This window comes from Dermacentor andersoni, chromosome 10, assembly GCF_023375885.2.
Source record: "Dermacentor andersoni chromosome 10, qqDerAnde1_hic_scaffold, whole genome shotgun sequence".
Classification (NCBI taxonomy): domain Eukaryota; kingdom Metazoa; phylum Arthropoda; class Arachnida; order Ixodida; family Ixodidae; genus Dermacentor; species Dermacentor andersoni.
In genome coordinates, this window is record NC_092823.1 from 22,378,142 (window position 1) to 22,394,156 (window position 16,015).

The following is a 16,015-nucleotide window of genomic DNA, read 5'->3' on the forward strand; positions in this document are numbered from 1 at the left end:
CCGAATGACAAAGAATGACAAACGAAGGCCTCATGGTCCTGCTTTGTTTCAATAGGGTATCTTCTTTAGCAATGTTCTCGCTTGCTCACCTTCGTTTATCGTGTTACTTTTTTTAGGTAGGCGTGCTATCAAGATTGCTACAACCGTGCCCGAAGTGAAGGAACAGCCCGCGTGACGTGCATCTGTGGAATGCAGAATTTGAGAGGGCGCTGCTCAAGACACCGCTAGAAAACTCCGATACCCTGCAACGCAACTGCTAACGTTTCACTGTGCTACGAAGCTGTCGCCCGGTGTAGTCATCACACTGCGGCGTCGACTGCATTCACTGTAAGCAAGTTTTGATTTATTCGCAACGGCGAACTACTGCGCACCACCTGATCCTCCAACCGATACGACGGCGACTAAATGTGGCAGCGCCGGGTCATAGTATCAACGGTTGATGCTGATGCTATAGTAAGTTCGCCGCAGCCTTTTTCAGCATTTGCGATGACGCAAAAAGACTTGGACGTGCTGTGCGATGCACTCGCCGAAATGTCAGCGGAAGAACTGCTGTCCCTGAAGAAAGCCGACATCTGGTGGCTACCAGACTTGGAGGATGATACGGCGGCGCAGGCCATGCGCGCCATTCGACATTCCCTGGAACGTTTTGATGCGCTTGACGCCCGTACCTTCCTCGTTGCGTGGCTCTATTGCTGCCTCGCGGAGCGGCAAGTACTTCGCTCGTGGCGTTCGTATCGTATCAGCGGAGCCCCTTCTCCCGCTGTGGCGCGTAAAGTCCGCTTCATTCTGCACGAGCGATTGGCGAGCGTTTTGAAATATCCGGGTTGCCATACCAACTGCGCTAAGACTGAGAGTGAAGGTGTCGTCTACGCCTGCGTCATGGCCACGCCTCTCGGAGACCCGTCATTGGAGCACGACGTCATCGGCTTGTGCGCTCCGCGTTCGCTGCCGTATCTGTTCGTTCACGCCGCGACGAGATGCGAGCCCCGTGTCACTGCCGCACTCCACGTCGTGCTGCAGAAAGACCCCGAAAAAATACTCGAAGGCCACTTCGACAAACTTGGATTAGCAATTGCCCGTTGCCGTGAGCACAGGGCTGACGATGGTGCACAGTTGATGAGTAATGCACCAGACGACAAGACAGGACCCGTCTTGAAGACTTGCGACCGGAACGACGAAACAGCAGCCGACCAACCTGGACAGCCTTCTGGTAAGATACACTTTTGTGGAAGCGAAGTCTTTCCAAGTTTGATGGCTGTAAGGAGTATATTATTTAATTAAAGCTTAGTGGCACGGCTTGTCTGAGGTCCCAAGTCACCACAGCATCTGGGCCAGTAATAATCTAATCCTTGTCAATCTAAGGGCATCGGTACAAAGTTTCCGCTTTCAGTGTCTGTGCTACGTATGCTTCTATGGATGCTTAGTCGAATGATAGCTATCTCTACTTTAGTTACGAGACTTAAATTCGCGACTTCAAATCGCCTAATTCATTTTTAGTGAATCAGTGAAGTGCCTTCGCGGCCTGAAGGACACGTACCAGCAATGCCATTTTAATATAGAACGGACGTTTCTATTTGCAAGTTTTCCGTAAACGAAGCCTCGTTATTAGCATTGTTTGCAGCTCCAGCGGGGCATAAACTCGCTTTACTGCAGCCTTGCAAGTATTCGCCCTGTGTACATCTTGCATCATGCCTATGCAGTTCTTTTGCTTGTTTTCGCCTTTCTTAAACACTTGTACCCGCTTGATGAACCCTTAGCCTTGATTCCAGGAGTAGTCGCGGCCAAACGCACTTGTCAGATATGGCAGAATCTTGCAGGGCCCCGAACCACCTTCGATAATTCAAAGTACGATCGCTTGCGCTTCTTCGGGCTTTTTCGGCCATTTATTTGCGCGTCGTATCGCTGACAGCGTCACGCAGGTAACTTCACCCGACCAAGCAATGTCGAATGCTCTAAATAGGGGTATCCTCAGTTCCCATCGTTCTACTAGCATGCCTTGGCCACGCAGCCATATGCGCACTATTTGGGCCGCGGCAGTAGTCCAGCGAGCCAGGAAGCGCTTAGCGAAGCCTGATATGTCATGCCAGTGATGCCGGAATGACGGCACATTTGATCTGTGTTGACTCTGAACACGGCGGTCGCGTGGGTGCCGCCATCGCTGATCACGTGGTAACATATCCATTGCTTGCCTCAGCTATCTCCGTTTCTTCCGAGTTTGTAGTGGATGTGCATGATGCCAGTGCGGATCAGTAAATTTCTGTTTCGGCAGATTTCGTGCATGACGACTGGCTGTAAGAAATTTTCGCCACAGCTTAAGCGAAGATGTAAGCGCTTTCGAAGCCCATTATGCGTTGTCCAAAAGGTGCAAGCACGTACAGTCTAGGATGCTTATATTAGAAGCGGGGCTACCAATCTGTTCAAAGCTGTAAGAACATTCCTCTTGGAAATTAAATGCGGATCAGTGCGCTTTGGTCTTCACTATTTACTTGGCTGACAACGTGAGTCAGTAAATTGTGATGCTTCTGGCTCAGTAAGTTCATCCATGTGAGACGCTGTCCGATTGTTTTTCTAGCTAATCGCTCACAGGAGGACTCAGTCACGCTAAAATTGTTCTTGCTGCGCACAAGCGAGTGTGCAACGTAAATATTTTGTATTTTGTTATATCTTCTTGCAAAAATCTGTTATCGCTAGCAACTAGCTTACTCTGTGGACGATCACGTTCAGCTGTAAACATCCCCGGATTGTCGGCGTAGTTACCGTCACCGATGTTTCGCTCCGTTGATTGAATTGTGCGCCCATTCACTTTTTCTTCATACGTTGCTGACAAAGTGGGCGTAAGTTTCCGTGAGTTGGGGTGAATGTGTGTAGATAACATGCGATAAATTTACTATGCCACGAAGCAGCGCTACTAGATTTATCGCTGTTTATCGAGCCGGTCTCACTTTCGCCGACGTTCAGGCGCGGATGTTTGTTCTTGCGAGGTTATCAATACGATGCTGGTATATGACTTGATTTTGTTATCCTCTAGAAAACCACGAATCGTACAGAGCCGGCCAAACAGACAGTACGTAGGAAGCAGCACTCAATGCACTTGATCGCAATCATTTATTTCATTCCTCAATATGCCAATCACTATTTCTACAGCCAACTACAGCACAGGGCATTCCTCTACCGCTCCACACATTGCAGCAGGGCGGAACATAGTGCATTAGCAAACACACATTTGCATTTCCATCAGCAGATCGTACGTAAGTGTGGAACAAACAGTATTTGCGCGCTTTTGTTGAGGCAACGTGCAGCGCGCCACCGAAAGTTTCCTCCGGTTCCTGCAGGGTCAGCTGCTCAGTGAAAACGGGCCTCTACGCGAAGTGTGCACCGACGGATGCGCCACTTGTGGCGGTTTCGCTAAATAAACTCTGGAGAGAGGCAGCAGTTCGTCGTGCTTTCTTGCGTCGTCGCTCATGCTTGTTTGTTTGATTCGTGTTTTCCGATAGAGATAAGCAACATCCGTCGCACGTGTGTGGTGGTGTAAGCTTCAAGGCATGTCGAAGAAAAATTCCGTAGCAGCAACAGTTAATCAAGCGTGAACCCATCGATCAAATGAGCACAAAACATGAACTGCATGACAGCTAATGCTACGGTTTAATGGGCAATAGAACAAACAAAATCAGTCCTTGCAAGCCTCAGCAGCTTGTACATACAAGAGGAACTTGTTATAGCAACACGGTAAAAAAGCGGCGAACGGTAGAAGTAGTAAGCGCAATCTAGAACCCAATCGAAATTCCTAGCTTTGATCCGCATGCTGCGCTGCTGACAAAAAAAAAAAAAAGCATGTATCGACATTCTCATCGGGCGAGGAGGAAAGGGCGCACGGTGAGCCTTTCCTCCTCTCTGGCTTGGGCGATCCGGCGCCTCGCTGCTTGGAAATATTCCGGTCGCGTGCTGCGGAACGATTTCGAGATGTTCTAGACGGTACTCTGTGAAATTTAAGCAATGTCCGTTCATATAAGATCGTCAGGGAAGCCTTTCTATGCATCGCTAATTGCAGTACGCGGAAATATCTTTTGGGAGCGCAAACATGTGACGTTGCATTATCCGCATTATCAGCCGCGGTGTGTGTGTGTTATGAACCATTTTGCGTATATCGGTTTTAATTCAACGAAGAGAACCGGTGTCTCAGTATTACCAGCAGGAAATGGTAAATCTGCTCACTATCTGATCGCTTGGCGTAGAGACTAAAAATATAAGAGCGCATGCTCGTGTGCAGCCAGCCTAAGGAAAATATGAAACATCTAAGCGGCAGGCGCTATCAAATATTTGTGACGCACCGGCATCGTTCTCACGTATTTCAAGTCTAGTAGTCCTGAAATCGCTATATGTCTATGCTAGCCTTCCTGCATGAGGCCGATGGTGCTGCTCAACAGAACGATCACTGCGGTTAGTGAACCAGCATGATAGACACATATGCTATTTGATTCGGCATTGCCGTTTTGTCCTGTAAAGCAATAATATGAGAAGGATCGCATAAAAAGTATGCGGTGGCTACTTCTGAGGACAAACTCTCCGTAATACGTGTGAGTCATTACACATTAGAAGACGGAACGAACACGTCCGAAAAATTTCGTTATCAACCTCTTTCTCGGGAAAGAGAAAATGGGCGAACGCTGCAATGCGAGCTCCCGTAGTCACGCCGCACAACGTATACAGATCTATAAACGTTGATGCCTGATGCTTGAACAACGTACTATATAGAACAAAATATCTGTAATCCAGAAGCTACCACTGCTTAGGACGTTCGCGCAGTTCGTAAACGGTCGCTTTTCTGGACAAGTGTAGTTCGCATTGTAAGATATGCTGTTTTTACTAACCAAAACTATTTTATTCGTTGGTGGACACCTCATCCACCGAACCAAGTAGTAACACAATGTAATCTGCAGCTAACAGTTTGAACGCATATCAAAGTATAACAGCACAGCTCCTATCGTAGCACAACGGAACCCAGGCTGTTTTGATCGTCGCGTATGTTTCATGGCTCCTAAACCGCAGCTTAGAACTAGAGGATAACACTGCAATGAGGTCACACTAGTGAATGGAACCTTCAGAAAAGCAAAATTGATCTCCGAGGCGGATTGTAAGCTCAAACATTCACGCACTCATCGCGCTGTGTGCTTCGTCCGCTTCAACACCAGCAGAAACTTCAGCCATACCGACTTAAACCCCTTGAGCACGTCTGACCGAACCGTTTACCACGTAGAAGACGCACGCCCTACTAAATGGATCGCAGGAGCACGAAAAAAAATGCCAGAAACTACCACCGAGTGTATACCTGCCATGCAAGACGGAGCGCTCATCGAAGCCAGCATGCCGACGGCCTATAGATGGCGCCACTGCGTGGTAATATGGTGGCGCCCAGGAAAAAACGGGCTATAGACCGCATCAACTTCATCGCTTACCCATGCATAAACGATCAAGTGCTAGAGGGAGAGAGAGATAGAGAGAAGGAGAAGGCAAGGAGGTTACCCAGGCTGAGCCCAGAATGCTATCCTGCACTGGGGAAGGGTGAATGGTGACTGAAAGAGAAGGATGAAAGGGTAAGTTCACAGATTGCATTTCAAAAAATGCACCAGTGCATTTTTAGCCTTACGCATAGCAGACGCTCGAGGCGACGGACCCAAGATCTCCTTTGTTAAAGGCCGGTCGCCTAAGTGCCCCAAGGCTGTCCGAAGCGAACTCCTTTCATCTTGAGCACTCCTCTCTGAAGTGCTAAGAACATCGAGACGATAATCTAAACCATAACAAGAACTTCATGGACAAACTGTGGTGATCGATCGCTGCTAATTATCCAGCTCATGGGACTTCTCGGCGAATGGCTTGAACCGTGGTACTGGAAAGTTCTTGCTGGTATTTCAGCACCCCACCACGTAACAATTCTGTTTCCACATGCCTGGAAGTTTCGCCACCTCACATTGCGATCGGTGTTGCGTAATCTTGCTCCGAAAGCGTGCATCACACCAACCACGAGCAACGACCTAGAAAACTGCGGCTAACGGCTGTCGTCTTTCACGAGGGCGCTTCCCAAGGCCGCCGCCAGTGGGACGTCCGAAGATGCGCAATGCGTGTACAGGCCGATGGGTCGCCGGCCGCCTAACTACCGCCCAATGAACTCTGGTCTAGTGACTCCGGCGTGAGATAGTACTTGTTCCGTTTTCGCGCCCGCCACGATAAAGCACATCGAAGGTCCACGTACACGCTGGCTCCGCCATGATGGCCGACAGTAGATTGTCCACATTTCTTCTCTCGTGGATGAGGTAGAGGCACTATATCGTGCGGCACTCGCGAGTTCTAGAGCGTGTTGTTCTGCGTCGAACGCAGATCCTTTTGTCTTTAGTTGATTTCGCAGTGTCCATATAGGTGGGCTTTGTCACGGTGTGCCCGTAGAGCTGCTTCTCGGTCAGCTGGTGATGCCGCTCCGCCAAATTTACGAACCAATTTGGAACAAAATCAACGACGGATATCGTGTACGTCAATGTGCCGTTTGTCGAACGGCCAAGCCCTCTCGATTCTTTTCTAAAGGTAAACGCAGGTTAGTTCTGTCAGCAAGTCCCCTGGGGCTCTCATAGACGCTGTCAATTTGAATCACGTCGTTCGAATCGCGCCGTTTAGTTGTTCTTTAGTTAATACCGGAGGCCTTGGGAGCACCGCGAGCCAATCAGAACCGACAAGATGGCTAATTTCGCCATGTGGCTGAACATGACGGATGCCACTGTAGAACGGCTGCGACTAGCACAGCTCGCAACTTATACTGAGCGTGATACCGCAGGTAAGAGAAAGCAAGAACATGGCTTCAACTGGGTGCCATAGTTTGTCATCCCGCTTCGTCTCGATATCCCGCCCAAAATGCTCACTATTCTTTGACTACTCCCCAGGTGCATTGCAGTTCTAATTAAAGGAGGAAATTGGGGAAGAAGTGATAGACTATCATTTCATATATTCAGTATCCTCCTAAAATATAGCACACATAACTCTGCGTGAGACCACGCTGCGCGTTAGCACGCCTTTTTAACACTTCGTTCGTACAAACTATTTTGTCGCTAACTAGCCAATAATGATATATATCGCCGAATGCTGTTGATAGAAAAACCCCTGTGGTAGCTTTGGGAAGTAGGCTGTGGGTGATAGGATTTTTCCCTTCTTTTTCAAGTTTTATGTTTATTTTTTCTCCGAAGTTAGTACAAATTGTGTGCAAACACTGTATGTCCCCTTAGCCAAAGGCTAGTATTGGGGCCATTTACAAATACATAATTGGCAGTAAGCTTGTCTGTTACACATTAATGCACAGTACAAATACAACGAACACATAGAGCGTACAGAAAAACAGTATAGATTGAAAAAAAAAACACTTGGTTAGTACGAAAAAAAAATCTCGTTTGCAACTTAGCACAAAAACATATTTTTAAACAAGTACATGCTATTGGTCGAGTTTATGGAATGAACATATTCAGACAGGATCCACAGACATTTGCTGAAGATAATATTTTTTAATCATTGTGATACATTTTTGTTTTGTTTAGCCTCAAATGGTAAGTTATTCCATATTTTTATGCCAATAAATTCCACTAATCTCTGGCCATATATATATTTCCTGTCGGTGGTATATTGAAGTTGTAAGAAGTTTAATTTCCTGTTGGGCGAGCTGGCATACGTAATGTTAATACATGAAATGGATGATTGTTTGTTATGATGTTATTAACGCATTTGACTATGTATATTTCTCCCAAAGAATCGAAGGCCAGTATTGGTAATTTGAGAAAGACTGGTTGACTTGTTTCATTTCGCTGAGAGAAAGTAAGAGTGCGGACTGCTCGTTTTTGAAGGCGTTGAATAAGTTCTAGGTAGGTTGTGACAGTCCATGCCCATGACTACATACAGTACATTAAATCAGATTGAATAAATGTAACATAAAAACTGCTGAAGATGTTCGTTTGAAAATGTTCCCGTGTCCTGAAAAGAGCATAACAGCCAGGTGATAGCTTGGAGCAAAGAGCTTCTATGTGGCATTGCCAGTTTAGATATTTGTCGAGAATAATGTCGAGATAAGTATGAGTCGGTGCGTTCGAGTGGACATTGATTTCTACACAATGAGATAGAATCACTACTGACGCTTTTGGAACGTGAATGAAAAAGGGTTTATTTCGTTTTTTTTTTTGTATATTTTGTCAATTTATTCGCAAGAAACTATTCAGAAATCTTACCAAGCTCTGTTTGCGTTTTCTCTTCCATTTCCTTGATATTATCTGTGATTATCAAAGCAGTGTCTTCGACATGCATCAATGCATTAGCGGACGTTAAAATCTGGGGTAAGTCACTGATATAAATTGTAAAAAACCAGGTACCAAACACAGATCCCCGTGTCACTCCTGTTTACAGATGCTGAGGAGATGAGGTTGTCTTGTTTACATCGATGATTTGGTTTCGATTGTGAAAATAGCTACCAACGAATTCAAGAACGGTGTTGCGAAAGCCATAAGTGCTTAGCTTAATAAGTAAGGCATTATGTTCAATGGTGTCAAAGGCTTCTTTTTTTTTTAATCGAGAAAAATAACTGCTACTACTTGCTTATTATGAAGAGCATTGTTTATTGCCTGTGTTAATGAAAGTACTGAGGTAAACGTAGAGTGCTTAGGTCGAAAACCATGTTGGTGTGAACTGAGTACGTTATACTTTTTTAACGAAGAACGAATACGCTTAGTAATAAGTTGATAACACCGTCCTTTATGACATGCTTGAGACGGCCTGACGAGATTTCAATGTGTTCTTGTTTATTCTAGTGTCTGAGCTGGCACAAAACGTTTTTTATAAAGAGAAGTAATACCCATCGAGATGTTTCTTTGCCGTTCTAGCAATGTCAAAAACATTTGTGCCAGGTCGAACAAATTATAATTATCACGGTTCACAGTGAAGTGCGGTTTAGGTCCGCTGTCCACCCCCTATTCTGCAAGTCAAAAAGTAAAATACTTCGAAGAGTGAATTTTTGCGCGCAACGTTTTACTTATGATTCTGCCTAATTCTATGGTCTTTAGTACGGAAATAAACCGATTTCATTTGCATCTGCAAGTTACTAATCCCATTTTGGAGCAGACAAATAATAAAACTTGAAATTCTTTCTCAATGTTGTGTTACAGCGAGGTGGGTTTATACAGGAGAAAATCGATACAAGGACCAAATGAGACAGAAACAAAAATATATAAATGCGGAAAATGACAGATTATTCATGTAGAAATCATTTATTGCACGCCTTTATTACCCCAAGCAATCAAAAGCAGATTGTGGCAAGCCAAATGCAACATTTCATGTGTTGTACAGTGATATGACCGCACAATATGCCGCCTTTTAATTTTCTGTTTAGCCGAAGCAACTATCGTGGATAATATACCACCGGATATATTCTGAGACGATCCATTTGATAACTCCGCCACAGGCGACGACAATCCCCATTTTATTCCTCGAAACATTGTTGGGGTGGACCTGTCATCTGCCATGTAAACATTTTATACTTTGCGTGCTCAGGCTGCACAAAGTACGAACTACAGTACTTGAAGTAATAATTCTACACGTGGTCTTTTTACGATGAGAAGTTTCCGAACATTGCCTTCTATTGAATTGAATTGTTAGTGGTAATAGGGGGGCTGATCCGAATGACAATCAAATAATGATGCCACAATAAAAAAATTGCTGCTTTTGAGTCTACAATAATTTAAAGCAGAATAGTAAACAAAATATAAATGCCGATTTTATAATTTAGAGCCACACTGAATAGAAAGTTTGTAGTGAAGTGTGCAATACCTTGAAGTAATTTGCAGTGTCAAGTCTGTTCAATATTTTCAAGATACCGCTCATGAAAAACAGGTATTTTACCGAAAAAGATCAGCATGCTAGGATAAACTGTTTTCTGTGCCTTCAAGAATATTTGACAAGTGCCTGCGTTGTAATTGTAGAACAAGGGTTTCCAAACTTTATTCGCTCTTTTCATCCACAGAGTAATGCGCCCGGTCTTCCTCACAGACGACTTTCCTGTCAGAAACAATACTTGTGGGTATATTGTTACCTAGTAGTGACTGTGAGGACAACAGCAAAACTAGGAATGACGAAAGTAGCTATTTATTGGGCAAACTTGTGCCCTCAAATAAAGACTACACTCAAAGAACGATAGCAGCAAACACAGTCGGCGATTGCCGAAAATGTGATCAGCGGGTCCAGCGCGTCAGCTTTTATGCTTGAATCATCGAACATTCTAGAGTATCGCAGGTGCCCGCGCGTCTTCCAGAAAGTTCTACGCCATTCACGTCACGCAAACATGATATCAGATTGCACAAGGTTCGGCGATAACAGACAGCGGATAACAGTTCGGAACACACTCCGGAAAGTTCTGATTCCTGCAGGCGCGTCCGGCACTGAGCGATAACACTTGTTAGCCAATGAAACGCGGTCATTCGATAAACAAGTACACGTGTCAATACCCTTCTCTTAAAGAAGCTTCGTCCCGATGCTGTAAACATAAAAGGAGAGCGAAAAACAAAAGCACACTTAAGAAGAAAAGGTAACAAAACAATAAAGAAACAAAGTCCAAAGCTCAGCAATGCAAAGTCCCAAATTTCGTTAGCGCTAGTACCACGGCTTAAGTCGCAAAACGCGGACTATTTCAGGTTATTAGCCGCGGCGCTGTAATAGCGAAATGCCGTCTGGCACGACCTCATAGTCGAGTACTCCAAATCGTAGGATAATCTTGTAGGGTCCGAATTAAGAAAGGGGGGGGGGGGGGGGTATTGACACGTGTACTTGTTTATCAAATTACTGCGTTTCGTCGTCTCACAAATGTTGTCGCTCAGCGCAGGACGCGCATACATGAAATCAGATTACGCAAAGTTCGGCGATAACATACAGCGGATAAAACCATCGATAACATTCCAGAAACTTCTGATACATGCAAACGCATCCTGCGCTGAGTTAGTAACATTTGTTAGGCAACGAAACGCGGAAATTCGATAAACAAGTACAGTGCTCACGGAATGAAACGCGTCAATTTAGGGCTAAGTAATGCGCATACTTTCGTTTCAACCGGTTGCAGTTCGTGTCACATCGACGTAATTCTGGCGCGCACACTTACATCAGAGTCCTCGTCACCTTTGGTGACCAAATTCCTAGCGACATCGCATGGTGCTCTCGCGTACTTTGCACATATGTAGGGTTCTACTAAATGCTCCGTGTCCCATTTCATTCCGTGAGCACTGTGTTAACATGCATGCCAATTTGTCACCATAGGCTACCACGCTGAACGGCGCGCAGGTGATGGCCATGTTTCACATTTTAGCCTTCAATACAGTGGCTCTGGGATTTACCCGCAAGTTCGGTTAGCGTCACTAAAGAAATGTGTGTATGTTGAGAATCTCACCGGGCGTTATTAGAGTGAGGGGCTTGTCTAAAGTTTTCATGCGTGCCATAGTCTCTGTTTTTGCGGCGGCGTTCCTGAAAAGCCTTGACGTGCTTCAATTATACAGCCGGGAACGATTTATCGTAGGAATATCCTTTGTAGCTGCTCTAAATATATACATATATAAACTTTGTAACGCCTTTATTTAGCTATTGTATTTGTTAATGCCGTGCAAAATCATTTAGTAAAGTATATACTACATCCACTTTCGCCATTTCAGTGTGACGAACATACTCAAATTTAGGTCCGATGCTTTGAATTTTGATAACTACTACTGAATTCGTGAATAGTTGCGAAACGATCAACTATCTTGATTGCATTTCGCCTGCCAAAATATTAGTGAATAAGATGTGTCCTTCGTACGTAAGTCGTTATACCGCACCTGCGTAATTACCACGGGACTTGCATTGAAGTTGCAACCGCGGTCCCAGATTCCAGCCAATGAATATATATGGACACGTGAACTCGTTTATCTTTTACGGGTGAGCGCTTTTAACATCTAAGAAATGTTATCGCTCAGCGCAGGACGTGTCTACATGTATAGGAAATTTCTAGAGTGTTATCGATGCTTCTATCCACTGTCTGTTGTCGCCGGAACTTGTGTAATCTGATTGCATGTATGCACGACGCGAATGGTGTAGAACTTTGTGGAAGGCACGCAGGTCCCAGCGGTTACTCTGGAACATTCAATGACTAATTTATAAAAGCCGACGCGCTTGACCCGATGATCAGATTTTGACGATCGCCGACTGTGTTCGCCGTAGTCGCCGTTCTTTAAGTGTAGCCTGTTTTTGTGGGCACAGGTTCACCCAATGAAAGTAAGTCTCGTCTTTCACAGTATTGCTACTGTGTTCTTCATACGTCACTGCACGTAACAATATGGCACCGCTTTCCAGAAATGGCGGCAACTTTTTGAAAACTGTCGATATGTTCAAAACTTTTTTTGGAAACTGGTAATTAAAGTTTCGTGAAGTTGACGTTTCTGATTATTTACGCAGATTTATTCCTATGTTACAGTGGCAAAGCCGCCGTTATCAAGAACAGAAAAGGTAAGTTTCGGCCAAAAGCACAAACACATCGCATGCTTTCTTTCGATCTTTCATGTTTCTCGGAGAAAAACGCCGACTAAATTTCAAAAATACGATTGACTATTCTCGCACGAGAGTGCAAAGCGACATTGTCGCCCACGGGATATGATCACCATCCAGCAGTTCGAAACAGAATTAGCGCTGTTCATTAACGGCTTCTTGGTCCGGCCAGGATGTTTTTCTGCTTGTGTTTGTAAACAGTTATATCCTGGACCTATCCGCACATTGTGCAAGGCACGCGCAAGATGCGTACTGTGGTTGCCATGACTTGGCCCAGTTAGAAGCGAGCTAGCTTCCCTCCCCTGGGACTATTAGATGTTATTGTACTCATCGCGTTGTGACAGGCTTGTACTTCACGATATTTATCTTTCATCGCGAAAACTAAAACATACGATGCGCACCTACGCAGAATCAGCTATATGAAGCTTCTGATTACTGTCTAATTTACCTGCATGGTTTCCAGATTGCCTACTCGCATATTAATTATAAAGTTAAGTAATTACCTTGAATACACTGATTGCCCATCAAGAAATAAAATTATTCGTAATTTCCAAACTGGCCTCAAGAACACCAAAGAAATAACGCCGTTTAAGACAACTTGAAGTACCTTTAAACATGTATGCCTTATTCGCGTAGAAGGTCTCAATAAAGCTTCCTTCATGATAGTTGGGACCCTTTGAATGTAATTGGGCTTCTGTAATCTCTTTTGAATATTTAAACGTTTCTTTGGCGCACCGTAGTGAATTTGTCCCTCTGTTTACTTAGAAAGGTCCACGCATGAGCACTGCTCAGCGACTGACACGCGATACTCTGACAACATTGCAGCCAGCCCACTTTGCCACAACCGTGAGCGCTGGGTGTTATGTAGTCGTAGCGTATTACGAAGGCTGGCTCTCATTTGGTGCACAAGTACTCCAGCTCGGCATGCCGAACGCGCACCGGTGACGCCGAGCCACCTCCAGTCGCCTACTTCGAGTATGGCTTTTCAGTTGCTGAGCTTAAACGAATGCGAGCTAGTTGGTGCAAAACCGCGAGTGAAAACAGCGCAAAATAAAGACGGACGAGGGAAGAACACAGGACGAGCGCTGGCTACGAACTACTAGCATCCATTGTGCGCTTACATGAATATACTTATTTAAAGAAAGGGGGGGGGGTGCAAATTTTCAGTATATCTGTACATGCGTCGAGTGATAAAAAGTGGTATCTTTATGATAAAACTAGACTAGTGGCGAAGATACATCAACATTTTGTCAAGTGAGCTCTAGTAGTTCGCAGTCAGTGCTTTCCTGTATTCCTCCCTTGTCCGTATTTATTATCCGCACTTTTAACCCATCAGTTCCTGAGCACCAGGCATTAGTTGTGCGCGTAGAGTGGTGAGCAGCATTCTCTAGAGCGCGCCGACGGTGCTCTGCGGAGCAAGTCAGCGCCACCTAACGTTGCGCTCTGGGTTTGAGTTATGCGTCCCGCGCGCATGCGCGGCAGAAACAGAGGCATGGCTGCTCATCGCTTCCTTGTCCAGCCGCCGCCTTGCGAGTTCGTTTCGTGCCGCCAGGGACGCGCTGCCTCCAATTGTGACGCTGTGACGGCGGCGAGGGCGTCGCCATGCCGCCGAGTTTCACGAGTGTAACGAGACAGCCAGGCAAGCAAGCGCGATTGATAGCAGATCATCGCTCATTTCTGCACAGGCACCACTCGCCGCGGCCATAATGTCTTTCGGCTTGTATCTGGACTGCGTACTTAGCTAAGGGCGACAGCGCATTTCGCGTCTTTTCAGACCGCAGTCAACTTGGCTGCCTCTGGGGCTTTTTATGCCGCTGCAAGTGTAGCGGAGTACATACCGTATACGGACAAGACGAGAATAGACACCAAACAACCATATAGGCCCATTCTCGCTCTCTTAGCCTGGTCTGCGCCTGAAACGCGCGATCACCCGATATCACTTGCACTTGCTTGCCTGCCACCCCGTGACTCGCGCGAAACGCGTTGGTTTTCCGGCCGCTATTACATATTATTCAGCGCGGCCCTAGCGGACTGAAGCGCAAGCACTGTGGCCGAGAACCCAAGAGCAGGCACCGCTTTATTTTGGCCGCGCATGCGCATGAGACGCATAGCTCAAACCCAGAGCGCAACATTAGGTGGCGCTGACTTGCTCCGCCGAACCGTCCCCGCGCTCTAGACAAGGCTGCTCACCACTGTACCTTAGTAATGTTCACAAATTTTTGTAGTCTGGCAATTTCACCGTGTTTTTTTCTATCTAGGACGATTCCAGTAGCAGGCAAAGTGACCAGCAAAATTAAGGGCATTTTCATCTAGCAAGACTCCCACAAGCTCCTCTACGAGTGCTCCAACCAAACAAAGGAGGCCTCCTTCGCTTGTCCAAGCAGCGGAAGCGAATGGTACAAAGAACGTGTGTAGTGCGTTCGTGAAAGGTCGCCGAATAGGGGACACAGTGTTGCGAAGTTAATTGAGCACTACGAAGATTTGACGAAGCATGTGTGAACCCTACGAAAGAAGCGTCTCTCGAAGCAGGAGCCCTTCAGTCCTTGCCCTGGACCCAATGAGCTGTCGTATCTAATCCACATCACGTGGCCGCAGAATTGTGGTTATGGATACTGACGACCACATATGCCTTCCCTGACTGTAAAGAAAGAGTTATCTTTCCACCCACGTTTTTTACCTCCGACTTCATGACTGACCAGAGTACCTATACTGCCACTTTTAAAAAGCGCGATGACGTGATAGCCATGAGCTTCTGTATTTACAGCCGATGAGTGCTCACTGCAAAAGTGACCATTCTAGTCTGAAAAAATTTAATGCTGTGTGTTGAGGTTCGTACTGCTAAGCATTCTGCACCATGCTTTTATATTTCTGACGTGTTTCTTGCAAAATGAACTTGATGATTTTACCTGTAGACAGCTGTATTTTTATTTCTTACCCTTTGATTTCTCTCTTGACTCTGTCAAGTTGGTAGTTTTGGCCCAAACTCTTGGACGTCACTTTCGCGATGCAACACGAAGTGAACGTCGAGTACCCATTGTCTCTTGCCTCCATTGTCATGCTCTATACCTGGAGAGATTTCGACGTTCTCGTTTTGCTGCAAAAGCCGCGATAACATTTTTTTCATCGTCAATAAAAAAAATTTGTCACCTCCATAGGATATTGTTCACAATTTCAAACCACGTCATTTAGACTACAACATATACTTTATTCTCGGTGTAAACATTGGTGTATGTCCCTATTCTTGCGTGTCCTGTCAAGTATTCACAAGGACAAAAGCAGGCCATGTTGAGCCTTCTATTTACCCAATGTGACTTTGTATGGCCCGATTGTAACGAGTAGTGCAGGCGCAGACCACTTTACTTAAGTCGCTATCATGTTTCACGGTAAGTTTTATGCGCTGCTTTCCGTCGTTGCGGCTTCTATGATTTCTTTTAAATAT

At 45.5% G+C, this 16,015-nt stretch overlaps 1 protein-coding gene across 1 annotated transcript; it reads left to right on the forward strand.

The window, feature by feature from the left end:
• Positions 1 to 222: 222 nt before the first annotated feature.
• Positions 223 to 15,728, forward strand: LOC126519283 (uncharacterized). The gene is made up of 3 exons (XM_050168909.3): positions 223 to 1,210; positions 12,506 to 12,537; positions 14,835 to 15,728. Exons 1-3 carry the CDS (start codon positions 406 to 408, stop codon positions 14,871 to 14,873), a joined length of 876 nt encoding a protein of 291 aa, XP_050024866.1. The 5' UTR covers positions 223 to 405; the 3' UTR covers positions 14,874 to 15,728.
• The last annotated feature ends 287 nt before the right edge of the window (positions 15,729 to 16,015 follow it).